The following is a 13,547-nucleotide window of genomic DNA, read 5'->3' on the forward strand; positions in this document are numbered from 1 at the left end:
GGGTGGTGTGACCGAGGGTGAGTGTGGCGAGGCAATCAGGGCAGGTCTCTCTAAGGGGTGACATCTGAGCAGGGACCTTGGTGATGAGGAGGAAGGAGCAAAGTGGAGACAGAGAGGAAGAGAGTCGCTGCGAAGGAAAGAGGAAACCTATGGCCTCTGACGTGGGATTGCGTCTGGGATGCTCGAGGACCCTAAAAAGCTGAATGGGGGCTGCACCAAAGTGAGTGAAGGCTGAGAGTCATAGGCTATTCAGGTCCGAGGGAGTGGACGGGACTGGGCAGATAGCGTGGGACACAGGACAGAGTTACCATAAGGTCTTTGGCTTTTACTCCGAGGGGAGGCAGGAAGGCACTGGAGGATTTGGGTGGGGAATGGGTAAATGGAGTGTGCATTTTTAAAAAGCTCATTTCGGCTGCTGTGTCAGCCAAAGAGAATTGACAACTGGGGCAAGAATGGAAGCAAGGTGACCAGCCAAGAGGTCACTGTATCTCCTGTGTGGGCGAGACATGGTGCAGGCCTGGACCAGGGACGTCGCAGCACCACGAAGGTGCCCGGTGGGTGGTTCTCGACACCTGAGCTGGGAGGGAGTCTGCCAGACGCTGGCCGTGAGAAGGCAGTATGGGTGACAATAAAACCAAATGCATTAGATTTATCGACTGTTCTTGAGTATTTCCTGCCACCTCCCCGTTCCGTTACCACTACTGGGGAAAGTTTTCTGAATTGCTTTCTCTTAGATTTCCAACCCTTCTCCTCAGCCTGACTTTCCCAAAGGGCAGGATCTTTGCACCCAAGCGGCTTCATCTGCCTTCCCATTTCCGGAGCCCTCAGCTCAGAATGGGATGGGCGCTTGCCAGTCACATCTTCTAACCGCTGTCACCGTGTCTTGGTGACCACGTGTGGCACCCTGCAGACTGGGAGCCATGCCTAAATAGAGTCCACACTTTTCTTAGAAAAGCTTACTCTAGGTACTGTATTACATTCTGCTTCTCTCATTTCTTATTTCTCATGTTGGCTTTAAAATCCTCAGACCAGAGCATCAGGTAGGGGGAGATCCTTTAAAAAAATAATTTTTCTAAGCAGCTTTATTGAGCCATAAAAATCCTCTCATTTAAGGGATACAATTCCGTGATTTTTAGTAAATTTTGAGTTTCCTAACCATCCCCACAATCCAACTGTAGAACATTTTCATCAGCCCAGTAAGTCCCAAACAGATTGTGCCCTTCTGTAGTCACTCCCCAATATTCTAGTGTGTGAGGAATCTCCTTGGAGTGATTTTGTGTTTGAATAATGGAATGTTGCTTTCTTATGTCATAGCTAATCACTGTCAAAGATAAGGATATAGCTTATGCTAGGAACAATTTGTGGCAGGCCATGAGTACAGAATATTTTTAGTATCAAATAGAGAAGACGCTAAGTAGCTTAGAGAAAGGATTAAAAAAATTAACAGTAGGTTAGTGATTTTTTTTTTTTTTTAATTTCCAAGGTTAGGTTAACTCATCCTCCTCTTTGTAAATGTGCTTTGTCAGCTCTCATGCATATTCATCAGGGACTTCTTCACAATCGACCCCATTCATGACAGCAAACCATTAACATCTGAGAAGTGTAGACTTGGCGTGTCAGCTTTATTCCTCATGAACTCCAGGCTTGCCAAAGCTGTTCCCTCAGTGAGAACCAGGCCCGGGAAGTGGATCAAAAGCACTTTGTGGTACATTCAGAGGACTCTCAGGCAGTTAAGAGTTCTCTCTGTCTTTGCCCAGCTGGGAGCCCTTCCGTCTTTACGTATTCGCTCTGATCCCTTGTTCAGGCACTGGCACCAACGCGTGCTACATGGAGGACATGAGCAACATTGACCTGGTGGAAGGCGACGAGGGCAGGATGTGCATCAACACGGAGTGGGGGGCCTTTGGGGACGACGGGGCTCTGGAAGACATCCGCACCGAGTTCGACCGGGAGCTGGACCTTGGCTCTCTCAACCCTGGGAAGCAGCTGTGAGTCCCCTCGTGTGCTCTAAATCGGGGCCTCGGAATTTACAGTAAATTGCCAGTCCCTCAGGTACACCTTATACCCAGCAGATTTTCTAGATGTGACTAGTTTCCTGCCACAATGATTCTGCGAGGCGAGGCTTGTGTTTCAGTTTCATTGGACACCTGTGGAAAGTGAAGGCAAGGAAATGGAGTGATGCCCCCTAGGTCATAATTCTGATTCAATTTCAGTCCGTGTTTCCGGAGCACATATGTGTGAGGCAGGGGAGATACGCCGTGAACCCAGGGACTCGGGTCCTGCCCTCTTGGTGCATTCGGACAAGGGGCCATAGAGCAGACCGATGTGGCCAAGGGAGCAGGACTCAGGCAAGTCCCTCACTGGTGTTTCCAGGGCTCCCCTGTCACCCCACTTTCTCAGAGGCCTGATCATAGCACCTGGGGGTCTTTCCCAGCTCTCATCCCACACTCACCAGTGGAGTAACTATTGGGAGTCTGCCCTAGCTCTGCCTGCATGCTGAGCTCCCAGAGCTTGCCTTAACAAGCAGAGTGCCTTACACACTGTTGCAGCTCATGAAGTGTTTCTTGGACAAAAAGACATTTTTTAGATAATTTTTTTTTTTTTTTTGTGGGGCACCTGGGTGGCTCAGTCAGTTACACATCCGACTTTGGCTCAGGTCATGATCTCATGGTTCATGGGTTCGAGCCCTGAGTCAGGCTCTGTGCTGACAGCTCGGAGCCTGGAGCCTGCTTCAGATTCTCTCTCTCTCTCTCTCTCTCTCTCTCTCAAAAATAATAAACATTAAAAATTTTTTCTTTTTTTGTTTTGTTTTGTTAGTTTTTTTCCTTTCAAAGTGAAAGAATAGTTTTTTAAAAAGTTTACTTGTTTATTTTGAGAGAGAGAGAGAGAGAGCATGAGCGTGGTAGGGATAGAGAGAGTGAGAGAATGAGAATCACAAGCAGGCTTGTTGCTGTCAGTGTAGAACCCGTTGTGGGTCTCGATCCCACGAACTGTGAAATCATGACCTGAGCCAAAATCAAGAGTCGGTCACTTACCTGACTGAGCCACCCAGGAGCTTCTGAAAAGCCTTTCTTAAAAAAAATAGAATAATTTCAAACTTACAGAGAAGTTACAAAAATGGTACAAAATTCCCCTTCACCCAGATTCCTTAAGTACTAATATTCTCTCTCTGTTTCTGTGTACATGTATATACATACACATATATACAAAATGTCTAAATAGAATTATTTTTCTGAACCATTTGAGACTAAGTTGCAAACATAGTATCCCTTCAGTCCTAAATACTTCAAAATGTATTATTTGCAAACAAGTGTATTGTCTCACATAACCAAAGTATAATTATCAAAATTAGGAAATAAATACTTAATCTAACTTATAGAACTTATTCAAAATTCATTAGCTGCCCCATTACTGTCCCTTATAAAAGAGACAAAGTTCAGGCTCACACATTACATCTTGTTGCTATTGTTTTTAGCTTCCTTTAATCTGGAAATCTGTAGTGTCTCCTAGTTTTTTATGATCTTAAGACATATAAGCCATATATTTTACAGAGTGTCCCTCAATTGTGTTCTCCTGATGTTTCCTCATGATTAGATTCAGGTGGTGTATTTTTGGCAGGAATATCACAGAGGGGACGATGTTTCCTCTTCAGTGCATCACATCTGGAAGCACATGATGTGTGTTCCATCCCATGTGATGCTACCTTGAATCACTCGGCTAAAGGGATATGCAAAGGTTTCTCTACCAGAAGGTTATTGTTATTCCTTCTGTAAAGAATACGTATCTGGTGAAGCCTGCTTTGAGGCTATGTAAATATCCTTTCTCATTAAACTTTCACGCTTTACTTTTAGCATCCATTGATGAATTTCCAAATCTATTATTCCCTCCATGTTTATTCGTTGTTATTTTACTGTAAATAACAGCTTTCCTATCTCCTCCATTTATTTGTTTATACTAATATGAACTCATGGATTCTTTTTTTATTATTTAATGGAGGGTTCTTCTTATCATTATTTATTTTGATGCTCAAATATTTTTGGACATGACCAATGGAAGCTTCTCCAAACTGGTCCCCTGTGTCCTTAACGATGTGCTCCCATCACTCTTGAAGTACTTCCTTATTTTTCTGGCCCGGTAAGATGTTCCAGGCTCATCGGGAATCTTTCTAGTCCCAGCCATTTTCCCAAGAAGCTCTGATGAATAAATATTTTGAGTCCCTCCTAGAAACGATTCAAGCACTAGAACCGCATACCTGGAAAACAAATTTCTGCTTTGGACGTACCTGCTCCCCAGCACATACCTGTTTCACTGGTGACACAGAGCAGTCATGGCCCATGAAAGTGGGACCCATTTTTTGGACTTTGTCGTCCTCTCTCCATCTCACTTAAAACAAATTTCATCCCCCAAACCCAACCAGGATTTCTTTTGACTATCTTCTGCTTCTGCAATGTTCTAAGAGGTTTTATAACGAAATAGGTAAAGTTGATTAGAAAACAGGTTGTCCTTGATTTTGTGTCTATTACCTTGGAGAATAAAAATTATATTTAGTTTTTTCCCTGGGAAACAATTAGTAATTGCTTGTTGGATACAAATTCAAAGTCAAGGTGTAGGTAGCCTGGTGGGATATGTCATCCACACTATTGTAGAACCTCTCTGGTTCTACAGACACAGCATCTTTCTCTCTGGGACAAAAGCATGGTGTAGGAATTGGAAGTGTCTGAAATTTGGATTTGTCATGCCATGGTTGGTGATCTTGGGATCACCTGAAGTCCATGAAGTCAAGATTCCTTATACCTAATATGAGAATGGTACTCCTGTGGCCAGGGGTGATTTGTGATAAAGATCCTTGGATTCAAGCACTTTGTGAGAAGGAAGGAATATTAGGTCTCCTCTAGCATAGTTCTCTCCTTTTATAAATTTTTAAAAAATGTTTATTTTTGAGAGAGAGACAGAGTGCAAGTGGGGGAGGAGCAGAGAGAGAGGGAGACACAGAATCTGAAGCAGGCTCCAGGCTCTGAGCTTTCAGCGCAGAGCCCCATGTGGGGCTTGAACCCATGAACCACGAGATCGTGACCTGAGCTGAAGTTGGACGCTTAACTGACCGAGACACCCAGGTGCCCCCCCTCTCCTTTTATAGATGAAGAGAATGCATCCCAGAGAGAATAAGTGAGCTCCCAAGGACACCCCGGGCTGGGATGGGGACTGAGGCCTCCTGACCCATGGAGTTGTCTTTCTGTTACTCCTGCTCTTGATCATGGGCCATAGCTCATGAGCATTGGGAAGGATGCTGCATAACTAAAGGTGTTGCTGCTACTGATCTGTTCACCAAATTGTAGGTTTGAGAAGATGATCAGCGGCCTGTACCTGGGTGAACTTGTCAGGATCATCTTGCTGAAGATGGCCAAGGCAGGCCTCCTGTTTGGCGGCAAGAAATCCTCTGCTCTCCACACTAAGGGCAAGATTGAAACACGGCATGTGGCTGCCATGGAGAAGTAAGTGGCTGGCTGGGTCCTTTTCACCTTGACTCTGCAGAAGGTTAGAGTGGGGAGCCAAGGCGTGGTATGATCATGGTAGTGGTCCAGCTGAAGGGACCAGATCTGTCCAGACCTTCACCAGGACAACTTCGGACCTGGACCCAGCTTCGGGTGGGTTGGCGATGCCTACCATGGCTCAAGTGTGGCTTCTTGTTGGTTTCATCAGCCAGGGATTCTGTGGTTGCAGGTCAACTCCTTTCTTTTCCTGCCTTCTTCCTCCCTAAAGTGGTCACTTACAACCTTTTTAGGGCCACAGACCTGTTTGAGGGTCTAATTCAAGTTCTGGACCTTTTACCATAAAAATGTACATTTGTACTCAATTTTGCTTACACTATTAGGGCATTCTTGGACCCATTAAAGATTCCCATGCATGGAATCTTAAGGCAAGAACTCCTGCTACAGCAAGAACCTTCTCTACCTGGTGCTGTTGGAGACTGACTTTGGCTTTGGTGATGTGAGACCTCACACAGAGGTCCCTGCAATGGGGACAGGGCTGGTGAAGGTGGCTGGAACCAGTCCACTCAGGGTCCTGTTCCTCAGGCTTAGAAACCCCGGCATTGCCCTGAGCTTCATAATCAGTTTAGATTCTGAGCTCAGCAGAGTGGCATCTGACTCCTAGAGTCTGATTTTGTGCACAGCATAGCAGGGACTGCGTTTCTGTGAAAGGCAGAATAGTACAGGGTGGTTAAAAGGGTGAGCTCGTGATCTAACTGCCTGAGTTCAGATCCTGACCCTTGCAATTCCTGGCTATGCGACTGTGGACAAGTTACCCTCTCTATGCCTCAGGTCTCTCTCTGTACAATAGGGTAATGCCAGTACTTCCCCCAGGATTGTTGTGAGGGTTGTGTTAATATGTGTCAAATCTGTAGACAAGTGCCTGGCATATAGTGAGGGCTCAGTAAACGGTGGCTGCCATGATCATTGTTGATATTGTTATCGTTATTCTATTACTAGGTGCCAGCTTATTTATTTTCCCACTCCTGCGAGGTGGGAAATGTGGTTCTCTAAGGGGACTCCCATGGGATGGGGAAATGTGGTCTTCTCACTCCTATTCCCCTGGCCAGGTATAAAGAAGGCCTGGCCAATACAAGAGAGATCCTGACAGATCTGGGCCTGGAGCCTTCGGAGGCCGACTGCATCGCAGTTCAGCACGTCTGCACCATCGTGTCCTTCCGTTCAGCCAATCTCTGTGCAGCGGCCCTGGCAGCCATCCTGACACGCCTCCGGGAGAACAAGAAGCTGGTGCGGCTCCGGACCACCGTGGGCATGGATGGCACGGTCTACAAGATACATCCTCAGTGAGTGCCGCCTGCCAGCCTGCATCCCTCACAATGTGTCTCCCCAGAGCAGAGTCCCAGGGTTCTCTCTAAACTCTGCTGCTTCTCCGTGTTGCTGGCACCAACCACGTCCTGTTGGTTCTGAGTTTACAGAGGAAAGAGAGACTATATTCATCTAGCTGGCTGGGTTGCCTTGGGGGATCATTCTTAAACATTCTGGGGTGCCTGGGTGGCTCAGTCCGCTAGACATCGGACCTTTGATTTTGGCTCAGGTCATGATCTCACGGTTGTGAGATTGAGTCCTGCATTGGGTTCTAGGATTCTCTCTCACTCTCCTGCTTGCAGTGCGTGAGCATGCTCTCTCTCTGTCTCAAAAACAAAAAAAGAAAAAAAAGAAAGAAAAGAGAAGAAAAGAAAAGAAATATTTTGCTAAACCCAGTTGCCTGACTAGAAGGGCATCCATCCATGTGTTTATCCATCTGTCCATCTATCTATGTTAGTATCAAGTACCTACTATCTGGTAAGATTGGAAAGTAATATACACTCAGTTATATATGAGGAAAAATCAGAATGGCAGAGGGTGCCAGGTTCACAGGAAGGATACTGGTAAGAAAACACAGAGAAGTGAGAATTTCCTAGAAGGAGGAAGTGTGAGAGTCCCTCTGGCTAATAGAGGTGGTATTGGAAGTCAGGTGATTACACACTGGAAAGAGCTGGGGAAAGAACCCTTCCCGTTTGGACAGAGATGATGCTCAGCCAATACAGTCTTGTGGACATGCCCTGCTGATTGAAATATTAATGGTAAAATAGCCATTTCTTGGGGTGCACCTGGGTGGCTCAGTCAGTCAAGTGTCTGACTTTGGCTGTGGTCACGATCTCATGGTTCGTGGGTTCGAGCCCTGCGTCGGGCTCTGTGCTGACAGCTCAGAGCCTGGAGCCTGCTTCAGATTCTGTACCACCCTCTCTCTCTGCCCCTTCCCCTCTTGTGCTCTCTCTCACTCTCAATAAACTTAAAAATAACAGCCACTTCTTTGAGCCTCCAAGTGTCCCTTCTGCTACCCTAGCTGCCCTAGCCCCTCCCCCCAGTCATCTCCTTACCCTCCCACCATCCGGCAACTAAAGAGGTGAACCCAGCTCCGCAAGGCTCCCCAGGACCCCACTCCACTGCTACACCTGGGTCTCTTCCCATTGACCAGGCATGGGCCTTTGTGATTATTACATATTTTGCCATCACCCCTGCCTTCAGATACCCAAAACGCCTGCACAAGGTGGTGAGGAAACTGGTTCCGAACTGTGATGTCCGCTTCCTCTTGTCGGAGAGTGGAAGCACCAAGGGGGCTGCCATGGTGACAGCGGTGGCCTCCCGTGTGCAGGCCCAACGGAAGCAGATTGACAAGGTGCTGGCTTTGTTCCAGCTGACTCAAGAGCAACTTAAGGCTGTGCAGGGCAAGATGCGGACTGAATTCGAGTACGGGCTGAAAAGAGACACCCACCTGCTGGCCACGGTCAAGATGCTGCCCACCTACGTTTGCGGGATGCCGGATGGTACAGGTGGGCCATGCACAGAGCTCTCCAAAACTCCTCAAACCCAGTTAGGTTGTTTTGTTTTAAAAGCCTTGGAGTCGTGTCTGTAATGGAGGGAGGGGGAGTAGGGTAGAAGGTCGGTACTCCTTCTGAATCTATTTGCCTTGGTTGATCCAAGGCATTTGCAACGGAAGAATACCTAAGTTAGGTCACATGTATGTGTCTATGTAGTCGAGGACACAGAGTGTACCCCACGCTGTTGGCGAACAGAAGACCCAGGTGTTGTCCCTTGTCTGGCTTGTCTTCTACCTGCTCCTCTCTCTCTTTCTTCTCCTGGGGCTTGGTTACTCCTCTCTGTCTCTCTCTCATTGCTTTCTGACCCTTTCCCTGTGCTCAGCCCAGAGGAGCCACTAAGCAGTGGGGTGAGTTCTTTAGACAAGTCACTTCACCTCTTTGAACCTCAGTAGCCTTACATGGAAACAATGACCTTTGTAAAATGGTTTTTTATCTTGTGATTTTCTTTGGACTCTTTCATCTCATTTCCTCCTCACAACCACTTCGTAAGTGATGTAGTGAAAAAATGATTCCCATTTTATTGCTGACAATTCGGAGACTCGGAGAGGTCAGATGACATACTCAAAGCCACACATCTGCACCTTGGGTCTCACAGCAACAGAGGTCTTTTCCAGCGCTAATATCCTTCGAGTCTGTGTGGGGAGAAAAAATAGGAGCAGTAAAAGACACTGTTCAAGGGCTCATTCTTTGATCTCTTTACTCCTTCTGCCTTCACTTTTCACAATTTCACTAAGTACCTACGATAGGTCGGGCTCTGGTCCAGGCATGGCCAGAGAGCAGGGAGGAAAACACAGTCCCTACCCCTGTGGAGCTTACGTTCTGTTGGGCTGGCGGACAATAAGCAAAAGCCATGAACATTTAGTAAACAATAAACAAGGGCCATGTAGCAGCAGATGCTATGAAGAAAAATAGAGCAGGATAAGGGGTCAGAAAGCTGGCTGGGAGTGATGCCTTCGGCAAATTCGGGAAACAATAGAATGACCGGTGTGGCCAGAACGGAGTGAGAAGAGGCAGAGGGCAAGTTGCAAGGTCACACAGAACAGACTCTGGTGCTCTTCAACGTCAGGAGAAATGAGAGATACTATTGGCCCTGGATGGTAATGGGGGTCGGACTTGACATGGCTTCTTATTGGTCACGTGCAGGTGTGGGAATCCAGGAATGAGAAGAGCAGGGGGCAGGAAGAATCATTTCATGAACACTCCCTCTAGGCCACAGAGACAGGATGGAAACACCCTCCAGAGTTCATTGCAGTCAGTGTAGCCTGGCCTGGATTCACCCTCAGAGGCTCCTTGAGCATAAGTATCAAGTGTGGCCTTTAGCAGATACCAAGAAAAGCAGGAGGCCTCAGTCAGCCTCAAAGCTCCTGCCCAGTGCTCTGACGCTGTGCTTGGTGACGGCCACACACCTCTGCCTCGAGAGCCCCAAGGGAAAAGGCTCTGAGTCGGCTGTATTTTGGTGTCTCCTCTTCCTCTCAATGCCTCCACGTGAGCCCCTGTTCTGTGGACGCTGGTGGAAGGCAGCTCCAACTTTCTCCACCACAGAGAAAGGCAAGTTCCTTGCCCTGGATCTGGGGGGAACCAACTTCCGGGTCCTCCTGGTAAAGATCAGAAGTGGACGGAGGTCGGTGCGAATGTACAACAAGATCTTCGCCATCCCCTTGGAGATCATGCAGGGCACCGGCGAGGAGGTGAGCGCCGGGCGGGGGAGTTCTGTGCCCGAGGGGCCAGCCTGCCACCCTGTGTCCCTGCTGGCCTGGCCTGACTGCCACTCTTTCCCTGCAGCTGTTTGACCACATTGTGCAGTGCATCGCTGACTTCCTGGACTACATGGGCCTCAAGGGAGCCCAGCTGCCCCTGGGCTTCACATTCTCATTTCCCTGCAGGCAGACGAGCATTGACAAGGTAAGTCAGCCCCTCAGGCTTACAGACAGCCCCGTGGGCTTCTTTCTTCCACCAGGGAACCTCAGCGTACCTCTGAGTCAACATTTATTTCCTGTTTTAAGGGTCTCAGGTTCAGGGCAGCTGGGGAAACATAATCAAGAACTTGATTATGTTTTCTACTAATATTTTCTATTCATTATGTTCCATTTTCACTGGTATTTTTTTGTTTTTTGTTTTAAAGATTTTTTTCATTTTTTTTTTTAAATAACTTCTATTCTCAATAGTGACACGCTCTCCTGACTGAGCCAGCCATGTGGCCCCACTGTTATTTTTTGGATTGAAGTTCACAAGAGATTTAGGGCAGTATACAGTAAAGGGACACATGCGTAAGAGAGCTGTTAAATGGGAGGTTAAATCATATTATGGAGAGATGGAGAGACGTGATGACCAGTTAAAGCCAGTTATAACTTTTAGGTAGTAATAATGCCTGTGAACTCCTGGGCGGCCAGTGTAAACAGGGAGACACGGTAGGCTGCAGGGTGTTATCTGTTGAATGAAAGCTTACCGGTGCATCAGAAGTGTATTTTCTTCCTGATATTAGAATCGGAGAAAGAATTTATCACACAAACACTTACTTAGTTGACAATGAAGGACATCATGGATAACAGTTTTAATAAATCATTCATAATAATTTAGAAACGTGTATCACCAAGGCTTTCTTGGAATTCTGGGATAAAAACGCCATTCTCCGGGGGCGCCTGGGTGGCTCAGTGGGTTGAGCGACTGACTTCAGCTCAGGTCATGATCTTGCGGTTCACAAGTTTGAGTCCTGTGTTGGGCTCTGTGCTGACGGCTCGGAGCCTGGAGCCTGCTTTGGATTCTGTGTCTCCCTCTCTCTCTGCCCTCCCCCGCTCATGCTCTGTCTCTCTTTCTCTCTCTCTCAAAAATAAATAAACATTAAAAAAAAAAACACCCAAAAACCCCATTCACCAGCTCATGGAGAGGGAGCACGTGTGCTCCCTGACAGGCTTACTTACAGGGCTGGCGGAGAGGAGAGCACCACTTTTGAATTTATGGGGAGAAGTCTGGTCAACACAAGTCAACCAGAGAGCTCATGACAATGATAATAAGAATGACACCAAAGATTTGTTAAGATTTCATCTAATCCACTCAACGTCCCCATGATGTACATACTATTTTTGTTTTGTTTTGTGCCATTTCTTTAATTGTAGTAAAATAGATATAACACAAAATTGACCACTTTAACCACTTGTAAGTGTGCGGTTCTGTGGCATTAAGTACATTCGCGTTGTCATGAAACCATCACCGCTATCCATCTTCCAAACTTTTTTATCTCCCCAAACTGAAACTCTATACCCATTAAGTAATAATTCCCCAGTTACCCCTCCCCCAGTCCCTCCTAACATCTAGTCTACTTCCTGTCTCTATGAGCTGGACTATTTCGGGCACCCCATCTAAGTGGAATCATACTGTATTCGTCTGTTTGTGACTGGCTTATTCCACTTAGCTATAATGTCCTCGAGATTCATACATGTTGTAGCACGTGTCACAATTTCCATCCTTTTTTAAACTCAGTGATAGCTCATTGTATGTATGCATACTATTTTTAATCACCTTGTTGTGGTTAGGAAAATCAGAAGCATAGAGAGGTAGGTGACTTGTCCAAATTGCCACATCTATAAACACTGGTGATACTGGCCTGAGAGCCCAGGCTCTTACACTTCACCCTTGGGGAGACCAGGACCTGGAACCATGTCGTTGAACCATTTTGGTTAAAATGCACAGCACACCTACATCTATATAATTAAAACCAAAAAATGAAGAAACAGTATTCTTACTGTATGCGTTACACTCCATTTTCTATCCTATTTCATTTCTCATATGAGAAAGTTGAGCCATCCAGGCGTCATCTGATTGGTCAGTACAAAATCAAACTGAGGCAGAGCTCTTCGGGGCTCTGAGAACAACGTGGAAACATGCACGTCAGCAGCACCTTCCCACCCGAATTGTTCAGAGAATGAGGAGAGAGGGGTTCAAGAGGTTGTGTTATCTGGTAATATGGCTGACTCTCTTAAAATTAAAAATGCCAGAATGCTAAGGCCGGAAGACCCATTTCTCAAGATTCTATTTCTCAAACATGTGCCAAGAAGGAATGAACAAGGATGTTCACTCCTTTTTTTTTTTTTTTAATTTTTTTTTTCAACGTTTTTATTTATTTTTGGGACAGAGAGAGACAGAGCATGAACGGGGGAGGGGCAGAGAGAGAGGGAGACACAGAATCGGAAACAGGCTCCAGGCTCCGAGCCATCAGCCCAGAGCCCGACGCGGGGCTCGAACTCCCGGACCGCGAGATCGTGACCTGGCTGAAGTCGGACGCCTAACCGACTGCGCCACCCAGGCGCCCCTGTTCACTCCTTTTTAATAACGAAACATTAGGAATAATTCAAATGGCAATGGAGGATGACTAAGTAAACTACAGCCTATCAGTCATATGGACTTAATTACTTGATTTTTATTTAACAGGCACACACACAGTGCTTGCTCTGTGGTGGACTATGCTCTGAGTGCTTCACAGATATTACCTACCTAACTGGGAGGCAGCAGAGCACAATAGTTAAGAGCATGGGTGTGGAACCACGTTGGATCTTGGCTTCTCCACTTACTGACTGTGTGACCTTAGGCAAATTACTTACCCTCTCTGGTTTCCTCATTTGAAAAATGGAGATAAAAATAGTACTTATTCTATAGGTATTTTTTATTTCTGTGCAATTATATTTGAGGAATATTCTGCTCAGGGAAGGAATGTGGGACATCCGTATTAACTGACCTGGAAAGTCAGTTATCTCTCAGATTGGGGGGATGGAAAGTTAAGGGGGACTTTGTCCTTATCAGTAACACTCTAATTTTTCTACAAAGGCAACACATTGCTGTATGACTGCTGCCATTAAAAATTAAAACACTGGGGTGCCTAGGTGGCTCAGTTGGTTGAGCATCCAACTCTTGATTTCAGCTTGGGTCGTGATCTCACGGTTCACGGGTTCGAGTCCTACATCAGGCTCTGTTCTGGCAGCGCAGAGCCTGCTTCAGATTCTCTCTCTCCCTCTCTCTCTGCCCCTCCTCTGCTCATACTCTCTTTCTCTCATAAATAAATAAATAAATAAATAGTGAATGAATGAATGAATCAGTCAATCAATCACCGATGGGGAAGGCAGCCACATGCAGCTGTCCAAAGTCC

General features: G+C 46.5%; 1 protein-coding gene across 1 annotated transcript in view; it reads left to right on the forward strand.

Annotated features, from left to right (window-relative positions):
• The window catches only part of HKDC1 (hexokinase domain containing 1), a 48,384-nt gene that overhangs the window by 19,274 nt on the left and 15,563 nt on the right, over nt 1-13,547 (forward strand). Inside the window, exons 7-12 of the mRNA XM_047071934.1 lie at nt 1,805-1,988; nt 5,337-5,492; nt 6,599-6,832; nt 8,058-8,362; nt 9,953-10,098; nt 10,193-10,312. Of these exons, the coding sequence (XP_046927890.1) occupies nt 1,805-1,988; nt 5,337-5,492; nt 6,599-6,832; nt 8,058-8,362; nt 9,953-10,098; nt 10,193-10,312 (1,145 nt within the window). The remainder of the gene's footprint in view (nt 1-1,804; nt 1,989-5,336; nt 5,493-6,598; nt 6,833-8,057; nt 8,363-9,952; nt 10,099-10,192; nt 10,313-13,547) is intronic.

The sequence above is a fragment of the Lynx rufus genome, unplaced genomic scaffold (assembly GCF_022079265.1).
Source record: "Lynx rufus isolate CCGP_SWC_20201006 ecotype Redwood Valley unplaced genomic scaffold, mLynRuf1.p SCAF_11, whole genome shotgun sequence".
NCBI lineage: Eukaryota > Metazoa > Chordata > Mammalia > Carnivora > Felidae > Lynx > Lynx rufus.